Below are 23,424 nucleotides of genomic sequence, written 5' to 3' on the forward strand. Positions count from 1 at the left end.
AAGATTATTGAATGTACTTTTCAACAAAACAAAAAGAATTGAATTTAAAGTTTCAAATGAATAAATATGTAATTTTTATTATAAGTTATAAATGTTGTTTGGCAGCAGCATATGACATGAATTGTAAAAATTATTATAATTAATCTATAAAAAATTATGAGGTGGGCCATATATGGTTAGAAAACTTATCGAGTCAAGTTTCTAACGCACTATAAAGATTTTAATTTCGAGTTGAATATCTTAAGATATAATCATTTTAGTGAAGGTAGCTCAAGATATCAGTATTAGTTATTTAAGTTAACCTTTGTATAACTTGGTTGTTTTTAGTATTAATGGTCTGAAAAAATGATTGATTAATTTTTGATATGTTAAAATGATCTTGAATAGAATGTTAACTGTTTTGGGGGAAAAATTAATTGATAGAATCAAATAGAGGTAAATAGAATTTCACACACTTTACTTGTTTTCAAGCCTATGTAATATATGAATGTTTTAAATGAGTGAAAGTTTATTTCTTTATTTTTGATATATGAAAATAGGATCAAGCATATGATTATTTTATGTTTTTGCTATATAAATGATAATGATGCTTATGAATAAAATGAGAAAATGATTTATGTTTAAGAAACGATTATATGATAACTGCATTTTTACATTCCTAAAAAGTGGGATCATCAACACCAAAACTAGTTTTATAGTTTTTGCTAACGAGTTATAATAGTTAACATAATCATGATCATACGGTTTGGCTAACAGGTTATAATAATTAGTAATAATCATGAGGATGAAATTGTCGATACGGTTAATATCACAGATTATAACAGTGACTGTAACTAATGATAAATTAATGATAATTATAATTTACGATATTTTGAAAGATTGATCCATGATTTGATTTGATTACGATATTTGACATATAGTATATTTTAAAATGATTTATGAATTAATATGTTTGATATTGATTTGTGAGTTTACGAATGTTCAACAAAATGATGATTTTTTAAATATTTTGATATTATATTTTAATAAATCTTTTGAATGATCTATATGATATGTATAAAAACAATGCCTGATTCGGTCAAGTATGTGAGGCTATACTCATTGAGCTGTAGTTTGCTTATTCTTTTTTTTTTTTTTTTTACAGATGAATAATGATAAGTTTAATTAGTCTTGTGAGAAGTTAAAAGATTAAATTAGCAAAGTCACTTGAGCGTTAGATATATTGTTGGCTAGTGAGATCTTATGAAATAATTTTATATTTTTATTAGTTTATATTTGGATATATAAAGATTTATTATCAGTTTATTAAAAAAGTTTAAAATAAATAAGAAGGAAGGTTTCGTATTACTTTAAAATTATACTTCAAGGTAATATGATCATATTACATTTCATTCTCAAAGCGTGATAATATTATCTCATGTTCATGTAATTAAATCAAAAAAAAAAAAAAAAGAACTTGTTCATGCAACATTAAGTTCAAATAATAATTTTGTAAAAATAAAAAATAAAAGAGATCTAAATTATCTCTTAAAAAAAAAAACTATTACTCTATAGATATCATAATATCTTAAACATTATGCTAAAACATTATTCTATTGGAGGATCAAATTTTAATTTATGATAATTTCAACTATCAAAAACAATATTTTTAATATCAAAAGAAAGATGTATATTATGTACTTTTAAGAAGTAGATAGTCTAATAACAAATTATCTTTGTATCTTTATTTTGATGAATTTTTTGTACTAATATTCTTCTATGTCATACAAATCGAAAAGCAAAACACAAGAAAAGCTGATTTTAGGCTTCCGTAGATAAAATAGGGGACTGATGGTTACAATGATGTTCTTTTTCTCTCTCTGCCATTTTGTCAAATTAATACTTCTATAATAGAATTAATCATTCAAATCTATTTATTTTCCTTTGCAATAACATTTTCCCCTGATTAACATCAGAAATTTTGACTAAAGATGTTAATGTGTTGGATGGAGCTCAGGCACCAGAATCACAAGTCAAGGTATTCCAGCCAACTCAAAGGACTATCAAAGCCCATCTTTTTTTTTTTTTTTTGGTTTGGTCGCTTGTTACAAGATAAGGAGTGCCACGTCCCAAAAAGCTAAGGTCCATGTTTGGTCACTCCATAGCAGCACATATCCTAAATGATCTTCAACTCTTTCATTCACTTTAGCCCAACACTATGAGTTTCTTCACTAATTCAGCAGCTCTCTTCCATGTCAACCACAACTTCACCACACCCCAAAATCACCATTGCAACAAACTCTCCCTCCCCATAATCCGAGCATCGTTCCAACCCGAAGAAAATAATGTGATCACCAACTGGAAAAACTTGTAACAACATTTCTGGTTACATCACTAGCAGCACTAGGACTGCATGGCACCCCAGTTGCAGTAGCAGAGAATTGGGCCACACGTTCATTTCTTAGGGAACGTTTTTTGGAACCCGGTTTGTCACCGGAAGATGCTGCCGCAAGAATTAAACAAACTGCTAAGGCGTTGCATAGCATGAGAGACATGTTGGAGAACATGTCATGGAGGTATGTCATATTTTACATTCGACTAAAGCAAGCTTATCTTTCTTAGGATTTGAAAAATGCCATGAGTACATTGCCCCTAGGCCGAAAGGAAGTATATGTGAAAACAGCCAACGAATTGTTGGATAACATGGCTGAGGTATGTTCATAGCTAGTCTTCATTATTGCATTGAATTAGTGAGTGCTATAGTGTAATTTTTTTACATAAGGTACCGGTGCCTGATGCAGATATACGAGCAATTGGCAAGTTGCTTCCATGTGACCATAATTCTAATTCACAGTAAGGTCTGGAAATGTTGAATTTCAATCAACACATATATGGTGATCAAGAAATCTTCAATTTTTAGGACATGTATTTATTCTTTTGCAGTTGCTCATACAATTATATGAGAAAGGCTGAAGCTACAGAGTACTGAGATCAGTGGTGTCCTTTTGTGTCATTAAAATGAGGTAGAATTGCTCTGCTATTTCTTATGATCCGAAATTTATAGATTTTTGTAAACTAGTTTGAAAAGTAGACAATGCCATAATAAAATAAAAGCCTCAAATTAGCTCCTAGAAGAGCAAGACAAATACAGACTCAAACTAGCAAATACATACAGATGCACTCTTCGACTGTTGCTCGGAATCAACATTGAGAGATAGAAATAGCTGATGAAATGATTATCAGTGTTGGTGCTAAGCTTCGACCTAAGAGTATTTCTGTAAATGTAAAAGGGAAGAACAATTAGAGCCAAAGGCAAAAGGTGTTCCCTGCATTTTCACTCCGATACGCAAGTCAGTAAGGATCCAGTCAAAAAGAAAGTGAGAAAGTAGGAAGTAAAGAAAGATAAATGGGATGAACCTGCCTTCATGATCTCTGAGTTATTATATTTATACGTAAGTTGAGGGTGCCATAAGAGACAATTAGGATAGAGCCAAGTTGAGATAGCACTAATCATATCATGTCAAGTCGACACAAATAACAAAGATAACCCTGACTATCTACTTAAGGCTTTGAGAAAGTAAAAAATCACCATACCCTTTTGACCATCAAATGCCCTTAACATTTTGTCCCCTCATTAAGCAATCTAAGTATCGTCAAATTTATTACCGACATCCCCAGTGTGGAATAGATTGGCTGGAAGAATAAATTGGCAGCCTGGTTCATCGAAGGCCGACGTTGCAAGGGGAAGTCAGTTTTGTATGATGACTAACTTTGAGCTACAGTCTGACCTAGTGATTATCTAATCTCGTGCATATGTTATGGATTAAGTGCATAATCAATTTAAAGGTTACCAAAGTAATAATTATCGGGAGTGATTCGAGATTAGCTCTTTTAATTGAAGTGAGCTCTTTTGACCAAGCGAATCACTTTGGTCGAAGTGGCCCCTCCAAGCCTTTATGTAAGCAATTTACCAAGCTAAGCTCTTTGACCGAGATGATTGAGATGAGCTCTTTTGACCAAAGTGGTTGAGATGAGCTTTTTTGACCGATGTTAGCTCTTTTGACTAAGTTAATCACTTTAACTGAGGCAGCCTAGCAAAGCTTTTATATAGGCAATTTACCAAGATGAGCTCTTTAACCATAGTGGCCAAAATGAGCTCTTTGACTAAGCTGTTTTGTCGAATTGGGCATTTATGAAAGTATTTTGTAGATCTGAACTCTTTTGGTCGATCTGAGTCCAAGCTTTTTGGTCGAACTGTTTTGTCGAATTTAACCTTTATAAAGACATTTTGTAGATCTGAGCCTCTTTAGTCGAGCTATCTATCCTTCCTTTAGGATTCTTTTTCTTGGTGACATTGTTTTGTGCTTGGCTAATACGAGATCCCTTACCTGATGCGCCAAATGTTGGTGCCAAGCTTTGACCTGAAGGTATTCCTGTTAATGTAGAAGAGGACAGTTAAAGGCAAAGACAAGGGGTGTTATGTACGTTTGTGCTTCGACATACAAGTCAGTAAAGATTAAATCGGCAAAAAAGTAAGAAAGTAGGATGGAGAGAGAGATGAATAGGATGAACCTGTCTTTATAGTGTCTGAGTCATCATATTTATAGGTAAGTTGAATGAGACCATAAGAGGACAATTAGGACAAGGCTAAGCTAAGGTGAAACTGATCATGTCAAAAATAACTCTAGTTATCTGCTGAAGGCTTTAAAAAAGGAAAATACCACTATACTCTTCTGACCATCAAATGCTCCTAACAATCAGAATGAGCACAAATACTGCAGCAAAAAAGCCAATCAATGATCAGAAGTGCGCTCACAAAAGGAGTTGAATTGTTGGCAAATTGCAGACCAATTGGCATTAGCATTCCCCTTGTGTGCTAAATACACAATGACTGCAGCAGAAGAAGCTCCAGCAGTGACCAAAGCTAGTATTGCCCGTACAGTAGATTACATGTGTTCCAATTTACAGTTAGGTTCCTCAAGTACGCATATGGTAATTTTACTTCTTGTTTTACACTCCTAGTAGAAATTCAAAACTTTCTATGTTGAATTCACAAATTAAACAAGAAAATGCTCTGATCATTTACTTTGTCGGCTTTTTGAACATCTTAAGGAATAGCTGCTTCCGATGAGTAATTATGTTGTTCAAGTTGAACAGTAAAAAACTATGAAATGAAAATTAGTAGTGTTGTCCTAATTTTCAGTTGATCTTCAACTCTGAGGATCAGAGAAACAAATCAACTAATTAGCTTAGTTGAAGCATCTGACATGCTTTTGCCTATTTTTAGCACAGATACAAACAAGATGCCCCAAACTAAAGCTATGATGATTCGACTGTTTTTGGCTGCTCTCCTGATAATGTGGTAGAAAGATAGGGGAAGAGAAAGCACAAGATAGGCAAAGGCAACTGAATTGACAATCAGAAAGAATCTATTAAAAATAGACATGTCAAGTAAGTAAATTAGGTAACTTTCTTTTACATTGCAATTAAATTCAAGAATCATAGTCACATAGAGCACATCATGGTGTTCTAACTCACGTCAACATAGGAAGATCACTATATTCGGCATTTAATAGGATTGATTGAGAGAATAGTGGAACTGTTTCTTTAGTAGTCCCTATGGCCATAGCACTCCCTAGTGTTCCTGCAGCAGCAAGGATTCTCAGTATGAATTCTAGTATAGCAACCCCACTGATCATCAGTTTTGCTGGGATTCCATCGTTGGATGCTTCACCAGACTCACGTGGTCCTGTCTTCATTCTACAGATAAAGTTTTTTTCCTTCTTTGAACCTCCAAGGTTTAGAACAAGTTTGGCTGAAATTAAATGCCAGATAGAGCAGACTGAAAGATGTGCACATTTATACAAATTTCCATGCCAAAACAAATCTGGATCTTCTGTTAGACTCCAACAGTAAAAAACAATCAAAGTAGGAATTAGTTAATTTGCTGAGCTTGACATAATTGGCATTTGCTTCTGTGACATGTCGCATGTATTTTTATGATAGGTTGCATGATCCTCACTTTAATAAGTTAGCAAGGATGATGAATCATTAATTCTTGAATCCTATTCCCACCTGCTCCTACTTGCCTCAAACTTGCGTGATTGAAAGATTAAAGCAAATTATTATGACAATGGCATACCATGAGCAGCACGCTTTGCTAATTCATTACTGATATATGAAACAAGGTCTCCTTCTAAGTCCTATATACTACCATGCCCTATTTGGTAGAGCAAGCAATTTAATCTGCGGATCCCCAACACCAACTACAGTCTACAAGGGAAGCATAGGGATGCTACAGTTGCTGGTTTTCTCGTTTAGCTAAGGCTTAAGGAGAAGTGATTTGCACAAATGGAGGAGAGATGTACACATTTAATTAGTTTAATCAATGTTATTAAGATAGGATTACACCAGCAGTTGTTGTCTAATAGTATTTGCAGTCCCATCATTATTAACTACTCTGATATGATATTGCTGTATCAAGGAGACCTAAAATTTCCCATTTATTCACGTTTATGGTGATTATTATCTCTTAAAAAGCTAAACTAAAGGAGATTTGTGGGGAAGATGAATTTTTATGTCATATGACTGAATGACTACAATCATCTACAGAGAAACTTGGCTAAATCTTAGCCTAATAATGTTGTTGATTTTCTGTAGGTTGTACATGGGGATGGACCCTCTGTCAGGTCTTGATTCCCAGTACCATCAGACAGAAAAATCTGACTGCAATTTATGCGTTTAAGATGTGCCTACAGCTAGCCAGTTGAATTTAGCAGCACAACCTATGTACAAGTAGTCAATACTGCAACTTGGAAAAATCAATACTGCAACTCGTTCAGGCAATTTTGGACCAACAACGTATGAAACATGTCAGACAATAATTTTCAAAACCAGGTGCATTTGTCTCCTGTATTAGTTGGGTTCATCTTTTGACTTCAAGTCCAAAACGTTTGTGATCACAGTTATGACATGCCACTGCAACTCATAGAGATTTAACATTATTTCCAGAGATCCCAAGCATTTTAAAACATTTTTGGCAGATGATGATTAGGGCATTCCAAGTGGAAAACGTCATGCCATTCATGCTTCTAACAAACCTCTTTCTGTTTGTGGCATAAGCTTCCAAATTCAGCAAGCTAAAATCTGTCAATCCTAGGTTTGTTTCATGCCAGTGACCCCTTTAACCTAGCTAATTGCATTGTTTTGTTCCCTTGACAAAGAACAAAAAGGTGATTGAGAATGATATGTCCCAGCTGTATTAGCTTTAAATGAAAAAGGTGGAGTGGGCTTGAGTTGATGTAATGATGTCCTTGTACTACCTAAAGCAAAATACTGGTCTCTTTGAATTATGTACGTGCCTCTTTCCTTCCATCCACTTGGAAACCATTTCATTCCTAAGGACCCAACAAGGTGAAGGTCCCTACAAGCTACAGCTTGAGCCTTGATTTGAATTCTAAAACTGCAGTTCCACAGAGGAAATGAAGATCATAATTCCTGTTCAAGGTTTAATTATTGGAACCTGTGATTCTGTGAATGCAATATGTAGAAAACATTTTGCAAATTGCAAAACCTAACCTCTAATCTATTTTCTTCTAATTCTTTAAACTTTTGGTTAACTAGGATTCTTGAATATCATCACAAGGCAACTGTCTCGTACAATACTAACATTTAAACTTGCTAAACGAATGAAATGTTATACATATCTAGATGATATAGACCAGGATGGGAACTTACCTCATAAAGCAATTCGATCCTGCCACATATGGGTTAAACCTCCTCCATTACTGTCATGTGGAGGTGCTCCATCTTCAGCATTTCCAGTTTTATTATCAGCATAGATCTAATATGTGAAAATGAGACAGAATCGTAGCCAAAGATAACTTGCCGGTTATCTCCACCAAAAGTTTGCTTCATTTATGTGTTAATTACTTAGCTTCCAATGAACAGTTTGATGATAAAATTAACATAACAGTTTGATGATAAAAGAGTATTTGACACATCAATCCAGATGTCTCAGAAAAGAAAAAATTGTCATGTGTCTATAAATCTAATATCTGAAAATAAGCTATATGATACATGGAAGGGAAAACCTAGCCGGCAAGTCATCCTTGGCTGCACTACTTTACCTCATTTCCACATGATAGACCTTAGATGAAGAAAGCCGACGCTGATCCAGCAATGTATATACAACTTCTCTTTTTTACTATACCTAGTAAAAAGAGAAATCAAAGAATTGAATGAATCTAGGAGTGAACTTTTGGAACTAAAAGGAGGACTAGAATGTAGCATAGCATGTTTTAGCTTTGGTCTGCTGAAAAAAACAGTAATGTTCCCATAAGAAGGCTTGTTGTTAATTTGAGGACTATGCAAATGGAGGTTTGATGATGTATTTAGCAGAGAGGGAGTTTGAAAAACAGTACTGGGTGCCATATAACCAGGAATGAGGCTAACATATATACGTGAAGGCCTTGAGGGAGAGAATATGACAACTGCATGGGTCCTGAAGTTAGCAAACTGAAGCCCTAAAAAGTCACTTTCAATCACCCAATAAGCTCAGAATAGCTTATTGCCGAGTTGCCCTTGCCCCATATACAGCCTATTTATATTTGTGACTTGTGAGTACCTTTGGGGTTCAAATATTTATGTTTCTGATGATTTTGTTTGATTTACAAGATAGAATTTTTTGCAATCAGCAACCTGCAATCCTAGTCACACCCTCAACTAGTTTTTTGAGGTTGGTTTGGAAACAAAACCTTATCACTTTCCAAGTTGGAGTTCAGGATAAGGGATTAGGAGCTGATCCACAATTTGCAGATGGATGAGATTATTAAGGAAGGGAGAGATTGATTCTGGTTATGATGTAATAGGAAAGGGACAATGGTCTATTGGGGACCTCGTGATCTATGAATATGGTGGTTATGGGGGTGACATGGGCTGAGGATGGAGTTTGTCAACCAATTTCAATCCTAAAATCCTAATGGAACAGATAACATATATTTCTCTGAAATCACCCACACCACCCATCTCTTTTTTCCTGCACATGACGCCCACTTGCATTTCTATTACAAGATTTCCTCCAGCAATACATCTCCTCATCCCTTGAAATTCCCTTGAAATTCAACTTGCAGTAGTAATCCCCAGTTTGCCAAAGTTTTCAAATTCAATGTCTTGGGCACTTCAGCTGATACTTTAAATTCAAGTACAAAACATTCACATTGACAGTTCATACCAAAAGAAAAATACACATTACATGTGCAAAATGACTAATATTGATCAGAGATTTTCCCACAAGCTTGACGATCATAGATTAGAAATTTTCAGTTTTCATAAAATTAATCACGCTCAAACACAGATCAGACAAGAAAAACAATACCCAAGAAACTAAAATGGTAATAACTACTGATCAATCAACAGAAATTAGGCCCATGTTCCAAAACAGCTCAGATTCTAACCCAATCCCAGGCAAGTACCTAGCCCAAGACAGACCCTACCCCACCATGAAAGAAATGTTCCATGCGTATTTTTCAGGCTTCACGCTGATGATATAGTTAGGAGACTGAAGTCGGTAAGGCCAGTTTCAATCGAACCCTTCACTCCTCCATCAAGCTTTCCTATCAGATCTTTCATCAGGTAATCATTTATACTTTTACCAGACATCTTTGTGGGTTTTTTTTTTTGGTTAGCAGCAATGTTTTCTTCCCGATTCTCTATTAAATATTTGAGCAAAGAAACAGAGCCAATTATTTGTTTGTTAAAATTTATAACCTGGGTCTTGTTTGCTTTAAAGTATAATAAAGCTGTCAGATATGCTTGAAATATAATAGGATTTAGTTCATCTTTTGATCCCTTCACCAAATTCAGTTCCTAATTCATGCTCCAGTATTGATTGATGATCAGAAGTGAGACTTCGGTTTCAGTCTGACCTTCAACTCTAACTCATATGGAATCTTTGTTTTTACTGTGACAGCTACAAAAGAATAGCAAAAATGTCACAAACAAATAATTGTGAGGATGTGAAGGAGAAGGAGATGGTGGATGACAGTGAAAAGATTCAAGTTGAGGATGATAAAAATCAAATTTATGTTGAAGAAGGTACTATGGCAGAAGAGGTGAAAGATTCAGATGAAAATAAAAATTGTCCCATGCCATCAGCCAACGAGGAGGTAAAATTTTTATGTATGATGCTGACTTTTGCATGGTCATAATTATTTCAAATAGTGAACTTTCATTTTGTTTTGACCTTTAACAGGAAGAAGCAATCAAGAAAAAGTATGGAGGACTATTGCCTAAAAAACCGCCTTTAATATCCAAGGTTTTTTAAGCTTTGACTCCTATCATATTTTTTTTCTCCTGTATTTATTAATTGGAGGTTGCTGACAAAAACACTTGAATTCCCTCTCTGCTAGGATCATGAACATGCATTTTTTGATTCTGCGGATTGGGCATTAGGAAAGGTAGTAGTACTTTCCTGCTTTGAATTTCTTTGAATTTCTCCGTAACTCCGAATCCAAATTGTTTTGGCCTTTGATCTTGAATGGAAAATTTTAGTTTAAATGTTAATGTGTTGTTGATCACATCTTCAAAAGCAAGGAGCACAAAAGCCTAAAGGACCGCTTGAAGCATTGCGCCCAAAGCTACAGGTTTTGATATGATCTTCTCTGCTTTCAAGCTAATAGACCACACATAGAAAACCTGTCATGTCCAATATACACAACTATTAACCTGAGATTGTGTCTAGGCTTCAGTATTTGTTGACTTTAGTAGGTACTTATAGTTTGTTCTGTGATTCCAGCCCACCCCACACCAGCAAATGCGACGCTCAGTTTATGCACCTGCAGCAGATGATAGTGAAGGTAAAGAGGATCGATTCTAATTTCAAAGAGCACCATCACATATGCTTTTGAAGTTATCATATTAAGTGATTAATCATTTTGATGGAGATTTTAAACTTTACCAACGATGTTTGGGAAACAATTCGATTCTTAAATTTTCAACTCTCATACTAGATCCAATTAATGTATTTTCCTTTTTTGTTTATCACAGTTTCATCTTTCGAGGATCAAAGCTGCACATTGGATGGGAACAACAATAACAATAACACTGCGACAGAGGATCAGATTCAAGACTTGCATGTGACATGAAACAGAAAGAGCTTGGTTCAGTTTTCAGATTAAGTGGCGTTTTGATGAACCTCGAGTTAAAAAAAAAAAAAGAAAGACTGGCTATTTCCGTTATCAATAATAGTAAACTAAATATTCGTACAAGTGCATGCCTATCTCGTGTTGTATCACAAGCGCAATCAGATTGAATTTGATTACACGAGTCACTTACCTGTTGCTTACCTGCTCCTAATGCCAGAGGAAGTCAATTATCTAAACCACCTTCCAATGTAACACAATGAACTAAAAGTTGCTTACAGCAAAACGAAATAGAGAATGAGGAAGCAATACCAAGAATTAACCAACCCCTTCGATTTGTTCCATTTCAGTTTAACCTTATCCCCCTCTCTAGCTTTCTCTTTACAACACAGCCTCCAAAGATTAACCTTAACACATACCATAATCAAATATTTCTAACTTTAATTGTTTGCTAGTTCAGAACACTCTTATATCACTTCCAACTCATTTTATGCAAGCTCAAATCTCAGATCATGCAACTAAGAAATAATTTTTTAAAGCAATTCATTCAAAGGACACATGGCCTCTCTTCTTCAAGAGAAGAAAAATACACCAGCCATTTGAGCTACATGTAAAAGTTATCAAGAAACCAGAATAGGTAATGCTACATTTACATTACACTGAGGATTAAGGCAAACTAAACTTTCCTCTTGATGCAGCTCTCAAACTATATGAATACATGAAAAAGCCTAAGCAAGCAGATGTTACCTTAATTCCACTATAAAACATAAAAATCAATTCACGAGCCAAAGTGCCACAACTCAAGGCTTCGAATGTAAGGGTTTACAGGGAAAGCAAATTATTTGAACACGATACAGAGACTGAAAATCATGAATTCCAGGCTGTAAAAGATTAAATGGTGATTTGCATCATCAAATGATCTTGGTCACCCAGGACAAGCGCAAGGGATGGCCAAAGTGGAGCATAAGTTTCTCAAACCCAACTTGTCTGGTCTTCTGATCTAGGCTGGCTTCATCGAAAGGGGAAAAGGTCTGTCTTCTACATTTGTTGATGACAACTAATTAGATAGGGGAGAAAAGGCAACAAGCGGGGAAGGTGCATTAGAATCTTTGGCAGAGGATGGTTGGCAGGGTTTAAGATATCATTCTGCATATCTTCCTCACTCAAAAGTATCAAAAGAATTTGCTTATCAATACTCAAAGTATGCAAATGTAAATGTAAATGAAATGAGACACATATTTACCTGCAGAATCTAGAATCTGGGACTAATATCCATGCTTCCTATTCGAAACTTGGTTTTGATTGGATAACCTGGTCACAGAAGCCAAAAATCAGGCCAGGTAGTTACAACTGATACTAACAAACAATCAAAGGTGACCAAAAATGTCTAACTTGCTAGGTAAACATTACCCCCGGCCAGAATTGCGACCACCATGAGATCCATAGATGTCACCTCCACTCTGAAAAATGATAACATAAAATATTCAGAGGAACATAAAATATTCAGAGGAAGGACAATAACAGGTTAGATAGAAATTATGCATGCAGGCCATCAGAAATATGCAATGGATGGATCATTCTTACATGTAGATACTGCACTTTAAAAGCACCCAGCCAAAATAACCAAATGAATCCCAATAATAATCAGTGTATGCATCTTTGCGAGGAAATGTTAAAAGAGTAAATGAATGAAAAGGCATCCTTACAAGTGAACCACTATAATTTCCATAACTGTCACTTGCAAACATATCACCAGAGCTATATCCCCCTGAGTAAGAAGAGTATCCACGATTACGTGGTTGACCATCTTTGTTCCCATATTTGGAACCATCTGACATGTCTAATGACATAGGAATGTAAGGAAGGACAGGCAAAAACGCGGCCGCTACTCCATCTCTTTCAAATATATTGGCTCTCAACCGCAACATTACTTGTGAAAAGGCATTGCTAGCAACATCAAGACCTCCAGTAATCTGTAAAGCATTAAAGGATAAAATTTCCATCATATTAAAAGTTATGACCAAGATATTCAGTGAACAATAAAAGGGAGTGTGCATGCGTACACCAAAGAATATACTTATTCACCTGCACCATCTCTTCATCTTCATATGCAACTTTGGGAAGGTTTTCCTTTGAAAGTATGCGAATACTAGCCCTAGTAGCATTCCTCATCTCAGATATTATTGCCCCACCTTTACCAATAAGGCAACCAACCTGTGAGCTTGGCACAAGTAGACGGGTGGTGATCACAGAATCACCCGATTCTCTTTCTGTTTTTTCACTGCATCGTGATTGCAGGCGCAAAGCAGCATTGATGGTAGGGGATGGATCTTCGAAAAACTACAGAGATATAAATAATTCGGCATGACATCTAAGCTTCTCCATCATAAATTCCACAATGATACTGTGCATAATTTTAAAAATGAACGTATTCTTACCTCCTTTGTTGATAGGAATATAATGCAGTCATCTCCTTCAGCTCCAGAGCTATCAACTTTAATAGATGCCCCAGACTCCTGTCTAATCTGTTTGATAATACCACCACCTTTTCCAATCACACCTCCAATATTTCCAACTGGGCATACCAATCGAAGAGAAAATTCCCTTGCAGAAGCATCATCTCTTCTAGAGGAGTAGTTTCCATAAGAACCAATAACAGGAGCATTCATGTACATCCCGCCAGGTTGATTCATGTGGGATAGAGAGGAGAGAAGCAGATGCTGGGATCTTGAAGGATTGTCATGTATACGGGATGCCACATGATAAAGAGCCTTCCTCACTGCCGAGGGCTCTCCAATTATCTGAAATTCTCACATAGAAATTAATGACTACATAAGAAGGAATCAAAAGATGAATGAAAATCCCCTAATATGCAGGCAACTCACACATGTACGTTTAATGACATCAACATACACCATGAGGACACATGTAAAAACTACTTGGTTAGAAGCCTCATGGAGATCAATCAATAGATCTTCAAATCCCACCATGTAAAACAGAAGACCCTAAAACTTTGGAATAAAAAATTCTCCCCATTTATGAGAGGAAAAGTTGAAATTGTGGGTGCAAAGTGTCACCAAAGACACTAATTCATACAATTTCCTCCCAACTTTGCAACACTCTACGAAAGAGCTTCCAGATGTTTCATTTACTCATAAAGAAGTTTCAATTTTTTCTCCTATGTATTAATACAAGGGCATAATACATGGCATATCTTTTCACATAACAAAACAATTTTACCTGAAGAAGCTCATCAGAGCTCAAAGCACACGGAGGCAAATGCTCATTACTTAAAACCCGAACCTGAGCATGCGTTTCGCTCCTTATATTCTGAATCACTTGACCGCCTTTCCCAATAACACAACCAATCTGATCAGACGCCACAAGCATCCTCACAGTAACCACTTGTGTTTGCTCATCAAAATCCTCATCAGCCGGCAACTCTTCAGCAACAACCCTATCGTGTACCCTGAACAAAGCATCCTGAGCAGGCGAAACAAGGTCATCACCATCATCACCAAACGGATTGGTCTCCTCACTGGAACTATAAATCATAACAACCCTCTCCTCGCAACCCGCCATAGCTTCACTAATCCTAATGTTTGACTTACTATCTGACCTTAAATGTTTCACAATCTCACCACCTCTCCCTATAATACTCCCAATCCTTTTGACATGACATAAATAACGGTAAACTGTATCTTCGGAGCCAATCCCATGCTGTTCACTTTCCTCACCGGCATTCCTTCTTTTCCCTCCTCCTCCTCCTCCACCACCTCCTCCTCCTCCTCCGCCGCCGCCGCCTCCTCCTCCACCGTTCCCGACATAATCAGATTGAAAATGAGATCTTTTACCATAATCATTTCTTTGACCAGCCATAACAGCAACAACTTAAATTACCTGCAACAAATCAAAAAATAAAAAAAAAAATTATTAAAAAAAAAACAAAATTTGACCAGTTTCCTACACCGACTTAGAGTCTTAAAAACTTAAACCATAAATTTAATTATACGATAAGTAATAACAATAATAATAACAATAATCAGACATCAAAAAATTCAACGAACAAGTAATAATTTAAAATTAAAGAAGGAAAGGAAAAATACGGAGAATGATAGGAACGGACGAATTGAAACGGGGAAACGTTGGGGATTTTTGTTTCTGTTACGGGATATAGAGTAACAGACTCGGGCCACTCGGCGGCGAGGTTTCTTTGGGAAAATATCTTTGGTTGGTGGATTTTTTTTATTTTTTATTTTTACTTTTTGGGTTTGGACACGTTCACGTGCCGACAGATACTTTTCTCGACCGAATCTTTAAAACGGTACCGTCAGAACTAATATGTTTGTTGACTTTTATTGTCCAATTCCGATGCAAAGTGGTTAAACAAACTCAAACTAAAGATCCGTCCAAAGGGTAAATATAAAAATCCGTTCACGAAATTGTGTCAATTCAATATTAAAATTTAAATTTAGTTTCAAATGTAAATATCTTAAGAATTTTTGAGGTAGAGTAGGGGATGAAATAAATGCTAAGCTTAGCAACTTTTTAACTGTAACTCCCAACTGAAAATATTGTCACTGACACCAAAACATTAAAAAAAATGTTAAAAATGGTTCTTCTCCTCCATGCATAGCTTCAGTCTCTTGCATCCTTGGAAAATACCCAAAAGAACAGCTCAGTTGCTGCAGTTCCCAACAAACAGCCATTAATACCCGTCCCCAGATTTTGCACCTGTGGAAGAAGGCACTATATTGAAGCTGTCAAAGCTTCTTTTCTTCCAATTTGTGCCTCCAATGCCTCCAGCTTACACTCTGATGATTACTTGGTAGTTGGCACTTGTCTTCATCTCTACGAAAACAGATACAATTGGTCAATTCTTTAGTTCGCTTTGCGTAGGTAAGTACAGAATTTATAAAACATGATGGACTGCTAGAGACTTTTGTTTTAGGGTGTTTAACAGGGAAAATTTTAATGTGCAGGATTTGCTGAACAAGATTCACCCTCCAATGCCGGATTGGTAGGAGGAGTTCTATGCCTCTGTTATGGACACAAGCATGAAATCTTATGAGGCAGAGGTAATTAGTCAGTTGATGCTGTTTTGTTTTAAAGATTGAATTGGTAAGTCTTCATCTTTAGAATTTTTAATGGAATGTGTTATGAGTTATGGCTTCTTTTGTTATACGTCAAAAACTCAAGATTGCAGGTTACGAGTCACAGATTTTTCTGAAAGGGGAAAGGCTTAAAAGGTGCTGGAGATTGGCATTGGCGCAGGCCCTAATCTTGAATACTATATCTAATAATATTGAGGTCCGAGTTTTTGGTGTGGATCCTAACAAGAAGATGGAGAAGTGTGCTCGGGCAGCAGCAACAGCAGCAGTTGGTTCCATGTCCGACTTGTTCCTGAAATTCTTTTTATGATGATTGCTATATCTGCTGCCTAGGAAGACAAAAACCCTTTCTCAACCCCTTTTTATAATACCAGATTTTGGATCAATATTCTATTGAAAGAAAATTTCAAGTTTGTTTTTACTTTCTTCACAATTATTATGCTTCTTTGTTTAAGAACAAAAAAAATTTGTTCTGTTGTTCTGTTTCTGAATTTTGGGGCTGTTACACTTATCCAGGTTGCATAGGCTGTTCCATTTGATGATGCTTCTGTTGATGCAGTTGTTGGAACACTTGTGTTATGTTCTGTTAAAGATGATAATATGGCACTTAGGTAGTTTAGCACTTCAGGCTTTGTCTTCATCTAAGCTTTGTCGGTATGAATTTCTCTAGCAGGTATTCAATGAAAAATATTTACTTAGCTCATTTCTATCAGGAATTCTATCCTTTTGTCGAGCACTGAAACCAGGAGGGCTTTTCCTGTTTGTCGAGCACGTGGCGGCCAAAGGTATTAAGCTGAATCTCTTGACATACAAATACAGCATATGTAGTTGGACATGCTTTGTCATTCTTGTTTTAATTGCTGTTGTCGTGATGGAATAGCAGATCGATGGAACACTTCTAAAGTTCTGGCAGAGTGTTCTTGATCCTTTTCAATAGGCAGTTGCCTATGGATATGTCACCTTACCAGAGAAACCGAGAAGCATATATCTACAGCAGGTTTTCCAAGTTTGGAACTAAGCATGGCCTTCTTGTACAATGCTCCTCCATGCTCATTAAGAAGTCCACGTGTTTATGATGTAGCTTAGCTTGCAATTAAAACCAGAAGTTTATCAATCAAGTTATTATGCTTGCTAATTATCAGCAACTTCAACATAAATTGCAGAATGTAATTGGTCTTAATCTAAATTGCTTATCAACTTTAATTTCAAAAGATTGGGTTGTTTTAAGCTTTTAGCCTCTGTTCTTACAAGTCTTTATGCCTCCTTCTGTCCTTGAGCAGGACAAACGCCGAGACTTGTTAAAGGGTTCATGTATTCCTTTAATAAAAACTGCAAAAATATAATGAGTGAGAAAAAAATCAATCCAAGATTTCATTATTTGTTATCGGTCTGACAGTAAATAATTGGATTCTTAATTTTAATTAAGAGTGAGAAAAAAATCAAAGCTTGATTCAAAATTGTAGTAATTGATTCAGTTCGGAGTGATTTTTTTTTTATTCAATTTGAATTAAGATCGGATATTAAAATGTATATATTAAGTATAAATCAGATTTTGAATCAATATATGAAAAACTGAAAAAAAAAAATCAAACCAAATTGCAATATATATTTTTATTATTTTTTTATATATTTCAATTTTTTATAAAATAAAAATAATTATTATATATAAAAATTTATTTAAATATATTAAAATTTTTATTAAAATAACATATAAAAAACAAAAAAATAAAAAATCGATGAATTAAACCGAATTAAACTAACAAAATTCGGTTTAGATCAAATCGATTTCAAAAAAAAAAAAAAGTTTAAATTCAAATCAAATTTTTAAAATTTATAATACTATCTATTATTCAAAAAATATAGAACCAAATCCAATTTAGACTGTTATCACTTATAATTTTAATAAGAAAAATTCAATATCCCACGTATTCAAAATATATAGAAAAAGAAAAATTCCAATGCTTGTCTTGCAGGAGGCATTTTCACAAAGGGAAAATTTTGGGGCAAAGTTAGTAGACAAAGCATGCGGGAGCATTTTGCAAAAGGGATTGAAATAAAATAATGCTATTGCTAACCAGCCTGTGCAAAGAATATGATTATTATATATTTTAATGTAGGCAGGTTCAATTATATTGATTTGTATTATTATTGTTATTATTTTAAATCATAACAACATTTTAGTTAAGCTAAAGATAATATAAATAATGATATTATAATCACATTTAAGGTAAAGAAAATTGGAGTTTTGTCACGCCTTCAACTTTCTAATTAATATTGTTGGCTTGAACATAATCAATGACAAATTAACACCATTCAAATATTAACCCCTCTTTTAACTACCTATGAATTAATATATGAGCTATCTATTTAATAATATTATAATGATTAATTTTATAAGCATTAATCATTAATTATACACCTATTTTTACATTATAGCATGAAATTATTGTACCAAAAAAATATGAAGACCTACACTTAACTTATAAGATATTATCTCTTTTAATTTGAAAATCTCACGATTTTATTTCACAAAAAATATCTCATAAATTTATATTTAAATTTTAACTTATTTATTATAACATATCCTCATAATATTTTCATGTGAGATTGAAATGTCATAAATTTTTATTGTTAAATTCAATATAAAACACATATAAAACCAAAATTTTAGAGGAGAAAGATACTATTTGTAAAGATTCACAATCAACTTATGAGATATTATTCATTTTGACTCAAAGATTTTACAATTTTATCTCACAAAAAATTATTTATAAATTTTAGTTTAATTTTTTAACTTATATATTATAATAGATTTTCAGAATATCTTGATATAAAATTTGAGTCATATCACCAAAAATATGTACAATAAATTCAAATTTTAATTTAATTAATTCATATAATCATATAGTATATAATATGTTTGAAATCCAAATATGAACATTTACAAATCTTATATATTTTATCCTCAATTTGTGTTTTCCTTTTAATACCATACCATAAATTGCTAGCACATTTAATTTATAGTAAATGGTATTGAACTAATAAATCAATCTATAATTATCTAAAAAAAAAAAACAATCTATAATAATTTTAAAAAGATATGGTCCTATAACAAAAATCTTTGTTGTATGTGAATACAATAGAACTTTAATAAAGTTATAAAAAAACTTATGCATATCGACCTTTAAAGGAAAAGAAAAACTCTCGGGTTAATTTTAGAAATACACAAAAATTAAGGTTTTAATTTGCAAAAAAAAATTAAATTGATCTCAGTTTCGCCGATAAATTAGGGTTGTTTCCATTTTCTAAAATCCCCGGCATTTCCTCCCGATTGCATTCTTCTCCTTCAAATCGTAAGTTTCACACTCACTTTCTTTCTTTCTCTATGTTTTCTCATTTTAATATTTTATCATTAATTGTCAATTAATTCAAATGTTGGTTTTAATTACTTTCCATAATCACAGCTGAACTGTCCTTTATAGTTATTTGAACTATCTTTTATAAGTTGTTCTTAGTGACTTATTTATATTTTTTTTCTTTTTCTAAGAAATTTTGAAAACAAATATTGCATTTTTCGGCTGTTTGATTGTTAAATCTATGACTTTATGTCAGGTTAACATTTGGGGAAAAAAAAGTTTTGATTTTGGTTATCGGATATAATAATTTTGCTTAATTTTTGTGAAATTATTAAAATTTATTGCTGCCATTTCCGTTTTAGAGTTGCTGTAAGAAAGTCGGGTATTGAATGTTTGAAAAATGAGATGATGATTCTTACATATGATTGACTTGTTTTACCTTTCCTGCCAGGTTTCTGTTTTGATGCTAGTGCCTTTTGAAGGGAGATGGTAAGGGGATTTATCATGCTGGCACGAGGAAAAGCCGGTTCTTAATATGCTTTACCTATAAAATTGGTGTGTTCTATGATCTTTTTATTTATTGAAGATTGGATTTTAATGTCAAAATAGTTGCGGAGAACTTAGAATATGTTGAGGATGTTGTAATTAGCAGAGTTATTTGGTGGCAAGCTTTGCAAAAGTTGAAAGCTTGTTGAGTTAGTATTTGTGAGGTGTACAGAAAATAGCTAAGACGGGGTCGCTCTGTTGTGTGGCTGCAAGGCCACATGGGTCAAATACAGCCAGTAGAGACTGGTCCATGGGTCATCATGAGCCTTATTGGCGAACTAATACAAGTTTCTCGCCACCTCCTTCAAGATGGGATTTCCGTTTTCAACCCGAGGGACTGTCGTATTGTTCACATGATGGGATTCAGTTGTATGGGTCTTCTACATCTTCAAACAGCAAAGAAAGTAGGGCCTGGGTGAGAGGAAACCTTCTTTACAATCATCAATATTCTACATCTGATGGTGCTGGTCCCTTTTTAAGTAGTCCATCTGAACTTTCTCAGGGTCCACAGCAGACACCTCCAGCAATACAAGAAATCACTCTTGATGATTATGAAACTGCAATGAGAAGAGGTAATACATTTAATGCCTAAGAATGTCACTTTGATTGTTAACCTGTTTGGATGTTGTCTTATCTTTATTCTCAGTTCCACCTTGATTGGTAAAGTGTTTATTTTCATTTTGCTTTGCTCGAAATGTTGTCTGATAGTGCTTGGGAATTGGGTGATTCTCATAGCTAGTTGTTTATTTGGGTTGTCTGTCATCATTTGGGATCCTATAATATACTATAGATATATCTTGTCTGTGTTGAAGTTAGAATTATTGAACTAGAATTTTCTTTGCCGATTTTCTTTCTAGATGTATTTGGCCAATTTCTAGGCAAAATTGAACCTATATGGCAACTGGATACAGTATAATATCTTAGGTGGTCTGCATAAAAACGTCTTAAGGCAGTTCTTTTGGCTACTATATCTAGGTTGGACGCTATGGTTAGCTAATATGTTACTGAGAAAATAGAATTCTGAGACATCTTATACTTGATAAAAGTTTGAATTATTTCTCTTTGCTTTGACTGAAACAACTTATTGCCTTCTTTTCCTTGTTAGATTGTGTTGTCGGGCAATTACCCTTTGCTTCTATTGTTGAGGTACCTTATTCTCATCTTCACACTGCTGTTTAAAAAGTTTTTCCATAGAATTTATGTTCCTTACTTCCTTATTTTGATGGAATTTTGCAGAGGACTTCAACAAATGCAGATAGTGGGGTCTTCAACTCATCCCATTCTGACAGTAGCGAGTCTGAGCCCATGGTCAAGCCACTATGTTTTTCATCTCATCGCAACCTTTCAAATCGGCGTTACTTTATGTCCAAACCTATTCATCCCTTGTCCTTTCCCATGGGAACTACTACTACAGAAGCCTCGGACTCTACAGTTGCTGGGTTTTCAGATGATGCTGCCACACCACAGCGAGATGCCCATCGCTGGAGCAGTGCTAGCAGCAGCAATGATTTTGTGGATGTTTCTGAGCCATTTGAATCTGAGATTTTTGGCCGATCATGTGTCCTGTCTGATGGTTTTAAATGTGGATTGTGCGAGAGATTTCTTTCACAGAGGTCACCTTGGAGTTCTCGTAGGATTGTAAGAAGTAGTGATATGCCTGTTGCTGGGGTTCTTTCATGTCGACATGTTTTCCATGCTGAATGTTTGGAGCAGACAACACCAAAGACTAGTAAAAGTGACCCTCCTTGTCCTATGTGTGTCAAACTGGAAGAGGAAAATTCTCCAGAGAACCGAGTCTTCTCTAGGTTTAGGAATGGTTTTCCATGGCTTAGACCATTTTCTGAGGATGGGCCATCAAGGCCTTGGGGCTGTGCACAAGTGGGAGATTGTGTTGATGGTGCTTTGCATGCACCCCCACGTAATACTATGTTATTGCTTAACCGGAGTCTCATGAAGAAAAATCTCTTCACGAAGGGTAAGTCGAGTAAAGAATTTCCAGGTAAGCTGAGGAAAAGTGGTTCGAAGTCTATTGAACAGGGTGCAGTTGGGTGCTCAAAGACAATTGCGGGTCCTAGTGTGAAGAGGTGAGATTAGATTTGTGTTGGGTAGATGCTGAATGACATTGATTTAGTAAATTTGCACGGTAAATGAGGTTGGAAACTAGATGCTGTATAGATGTGAATTTGTGGAAACTATGGTTGAAAGTTGTCAATTTCGTCTGTATTATGCAATTTGTTTATGATGGTGGAAGTGTAAAATCTTGAAACCAAATTTCTTCCTTCTATGTTACGTGGATCGAATTGAATTTTGTTGGACTGCATTTTTAGTATGTGTGGGTCTTGAGATATCTGGACAGTGTAATCTTCCTACGAATGCAAGGCTCATCGTCTGCCCACTTTTAGGGGCTTGTTTTTTGTAAAATGGCCATGCATGAACCCTGCTTGGTGGGCCTGAAAAATGTGTTTTCATTGGCTTTTAAGCTCCTAATTTACTTCTTTGGATTACTACGTGGGCTGAATCTGGATTATTAAATGGTGTCTTGATCCCTCACAAACAAGGTTTACTACCGGTCTTCGCCCAAGATTGCCTGGACTGCGGTTTGAAATGCTTGTCCTATGAGAAAAAAGCAAGAAATCGTGATCCTAATTAAGAGAAGTTGAGGACAAAAAACGAGGAAATATCTTCCAAGTACTGATGATAGACGTCCTTGGAACGACTGGACATGTTGATGATGTACTTTTGCGCAGGAGGGTAGTCGTAGATGATGTAGGGTTGGTGGCGGATAGTGGGGGATGAGTCCCCATCCAAGATTAAAAGGACTTTGGTGAAAAGATTCTTATCTCAATTCACCACCACTGCCACAGAATAACAGAAAAGAGTGAGTGATAGTAAGTCTTAACACATCACCTCGTCACCCATATGCCCTCCAACTTGGCTACTCAAAGAAAAAGGTTTCTTTCTACCACCTCTAAGGCTCTTTCTCCATTCTTCACATTCCCATCATATTCCTCAATGGTTTCATCCCATATTCACATCATAATTTGATCATTTTTTTACCTTATATTCAGAGACTATCATTAAGATTTTTCCATTTGCAAGTTATTAAAAGAAGCAATATTCAAAACCCAACTCCTCTTTTAATTGAAAGAAACGTAAAATTATCAAATGTTCGGTTAAATAAATATTTTTTTTAAAAGTGATGAGTCGTGTTCAAAATTTTATGTGCTTATAGTACCGCCAAAGCTCAATACCAAGATAGCTCCTCTGCGTTTCGTGTGTAGAAAGTACAAG

General features: G+C 35.0%; 4 protein-coding genes and 2 pseudogenes across 18 annotated transcripts; 4 read left to right on the forward strand and 2 right to left on the reverse strand.

The window, feature by feature from the left end:
* Positions 1-1,610: 1,610 nt before the first annotated feature.
* LOC149520209 (photosynthetic NDH subunit of lumenal location 2, chloroplastic pseudogene) lies at positions 1,611-9,351 on the forward strand (annotated as a pseudogene). Its single transcript, XR_016334652.1, has 3 exons — positions 1,611-2,837; positions 2,923-3,002; positions 6,168-9,351. The product of XR_016334652.1 is annotated as a photosynthetic NDH subunit of lumenal location 2, chloroplastic pseudogene (transcript).
* Positions 2,784-6,174, reverse strand: LOC111317754 (casparian strip membrane protein 3 pseudogene; annotated as a pseudogene).
* Positions 9,352-9,516: 165 nt separating the features above from the next.
* LOC111318327 (uncharacterized) lies at positions 9,517-11,323 on the forward strand. Of its 2 annotated transcripts, XM_022921100.2 has the most exons (7): positions 9,517-9,612; positions 9,950-10,145; positions 10,232-10,294; positions 10,389-10,436; positions 10,569-10,622; positions 10,775-10,835; positions 11,026-11,323. In XM_022921100.2, exons 2-7 carry the CDS (start codon positions 9,969-9,971, stop codon positions 11,121-11,123), a joined length of 501 nt encoding a protein of 166 aa, XP_022776835.1. In that variant the 5' UTR covers positions 9,517-9,612; positions 9,950-9,968; the 3' UTR covers positions 11,124-11,323. The 2 variants fall into 2 exon arrangements, with proteins under 2 accessions (XP_022776835.1, XP_089612450.1); XM_089756324.1 differs by lacking the exon at positions 10,569-10,622.
* A 310-nt stretch (positions 11,324-11,633) lies between these two features.
* Positions 11,634-15,441, reverse strand: LOC111318324 (RNA-binding KH domain-containing protein RCF3-like). 12 transcript variants are annotated; one of them, XR_016334634.1, is made up of 8 exons: positions 15,247-15,388; positions 14,361-15,020; positions 13,559-13,921; positions 13,206-13,460; positions 12,827-13,093; positions 12,513-12,580; positions 12,364-12,431; positions 11,634-12,282 (listed from the first exon to the last, which is right to left on the reverse strand). XR_016334634.1 is itself a non-coding variant. In XM_022921098.2 (8 exons), the coding sequence occupies exons 2-7, from the start codon at positions 14,997-14,999 to the stop codon at positions 12,386-12,388; spliced, it is 1,620 nt and encodes a 539-aa protein (XP_022776833.1). In that variant the 5' UTR covers positions 15,000-15,020; positions 15,247-15,441; the 3' UTR covers positions 11,634-12,274; positions 12,364-12,385. The 12 variants fall into 12 exon arrangements, 7 of the variants coding, with proteins under 7 accessions (XP_022776833.1, XP_022776830.1, XP_089612417.1 ...); XR_016334637.1 differs by having other exon boundaries at positions 11,634-12,158; positions 15,227-15,365; XR_016334636.1 differs by having other exon boundaries at positions 11,634-12,177; positions 15,227-15,365.
* Positions 15,442-15,521: 80 nt separating this feature from the next.
* On the forward strand, positions 15,522-17,535 carry LOC111318326 (uncharacterized). The gene is made up of 6 exons (XM_089756328.1): positions 15,522-16,019; positions 16,103-16,198; positions 16,320-16,510; positions 16,748-16,842; positions 16,945-17,016; positions 17,115-17,535. The coding sequence occupies exons 2-6, from the start codon at positions 16,166-16,168 to the stop codon at positions 17,153-17,155; spliced, it is 432 nt and encodes a 143-aa protein (XP_089612454.1). The 5' UTR covers positions 15,522-16,019; positions 16,103-16,165; the 3' UTR covers positions 17,156-17,535.
* A 1,964-nt stretch (positions 17,536-19,499) lies between these two features.
* On the forward strand, positions 19,500-22,453 carry LOC111318328 (uncharacterized). Of its 2 annotated transcripts, XM_022921102.2 has the most exons (5): positions 19,500-19,584; positions 20,039-20,548; positions 20,636-20,705; positions 21,239-21,279; positions 21,370-22,453. In XM_022921102.2, the coding sequence occupies exons 2-5, from the start codon at positions 20,384-20,386 to the stop codon at positions 22,219-22,221; spliced, it is 1,128 nt and encodes a 375-aa protein (XP_022776837.1). In that variant the 5' UTR covers positions 19,500-19,584; positions 20,039-20,383; the 3' UTR covers positions 22,222-22,453. The 2 variants fall into 2 exon arrangements, with proteins under 2 accessions (XP_022776837.1, XP_022776836.1); XM_022921101.2 differs by having other exon boundaries at positions 20,039-20,705.
* Positions 22,454-23,424: the final 971 nt, after the last annotated feature.

The sequence above is a fragment of the Durio zibethinus genome, chromosome 2 (assembly GCF_047325235.1).
Source record: "Durio zibethinus cultivar Kanyao isolate XHJ-2024 chromosome 2, ASM4732523v1, whole genome shotgun sequence".
NCBI lineage: Eukaryota > Viridiplantae > Streptophyta > Magnoliopsida > Malvales > Malvaceae > Durio > Durio zibethinus.

Coding starts and splice junctions, on each gene's coding strand:
- LOC111318327 (XM_022921100.2), top strand. CDS start 9,969: ATGTCACAAACAAATAATTGTGAGGATGTGAAGGAGAAGGAGATGGTG. Junction 10,295..10,388: donor AACCGCCTTTAATATCCAAG/GTTTTTTAAGCT, acceptor CCTCTCTGCTAG/GATCATGAACATGCATTTTT. Junction 10,623..10,774: donor CATTGCGCCCAAAGCTACAG/GTTTTGATATGA, acceptor CTGTGATTCCAG/CCCACCCCACACCAGCAAAT.
- LOC111318328 (XM_022921101.2), top strand. CDS start 20,384: ATGGGTCATCATGAGCCTTATTGGCGAACTAATACAAGTTTCTCGCCA. Junction 20,706..21,238: donor TGAAACTGCAATGAGAAGAG/GTAATACATTTA, acceptor TTTCCTTGTTAG/ATTGTGTTGTCGGGCAATTA. Junction 21,280..21,369: donor CCTTTGCTTCTATTGTTGAG/GTACCTTATTCT, acceptor GGAATTTTGCAG/AGGACTTCAACAAATGCAGA.
- LOC111318326 (XM_089756328.1), top strand. CDS start 16,166: ATGGACACAAGCATGAAATCTTATGAGGCAGAG. Junction 16,511..16,747: donor ACAGCAGCAGTTGGTTCCAT/GTCCGACTTGTT, acceptor ACACTTATCCAG/GTTGCATAGGCTGTTCCATT. Junction 17,017..17,114: donor CGAGCACGTGGCGGCCAAAG/GTATTAAGCTGA, acceptor ATGGAATAGCAG/ATCGATGGAACACTTCTAAA.
- LOC111318324 (XM_022921098.2), bottom strand. CDS start 14,999: ATGGCTGGTCAAAGAAATGATTATGGTAAAAGATCTCATTTTCAATCT. Junction 12,581..12,826: donor GAAATTATAGTGGTTCACTT/GTAAGGATGCCT, acceptor ATCATTTTTCAG/AGTGGAGGTGACATCTATGG. Junction 12,432..12,530: donor GGTCGCAATTCTGGCCGGGG/GTAATGTTTACC, acceptor TTCTGTGACCAG/GTTATCCAATCAAAACCAAG.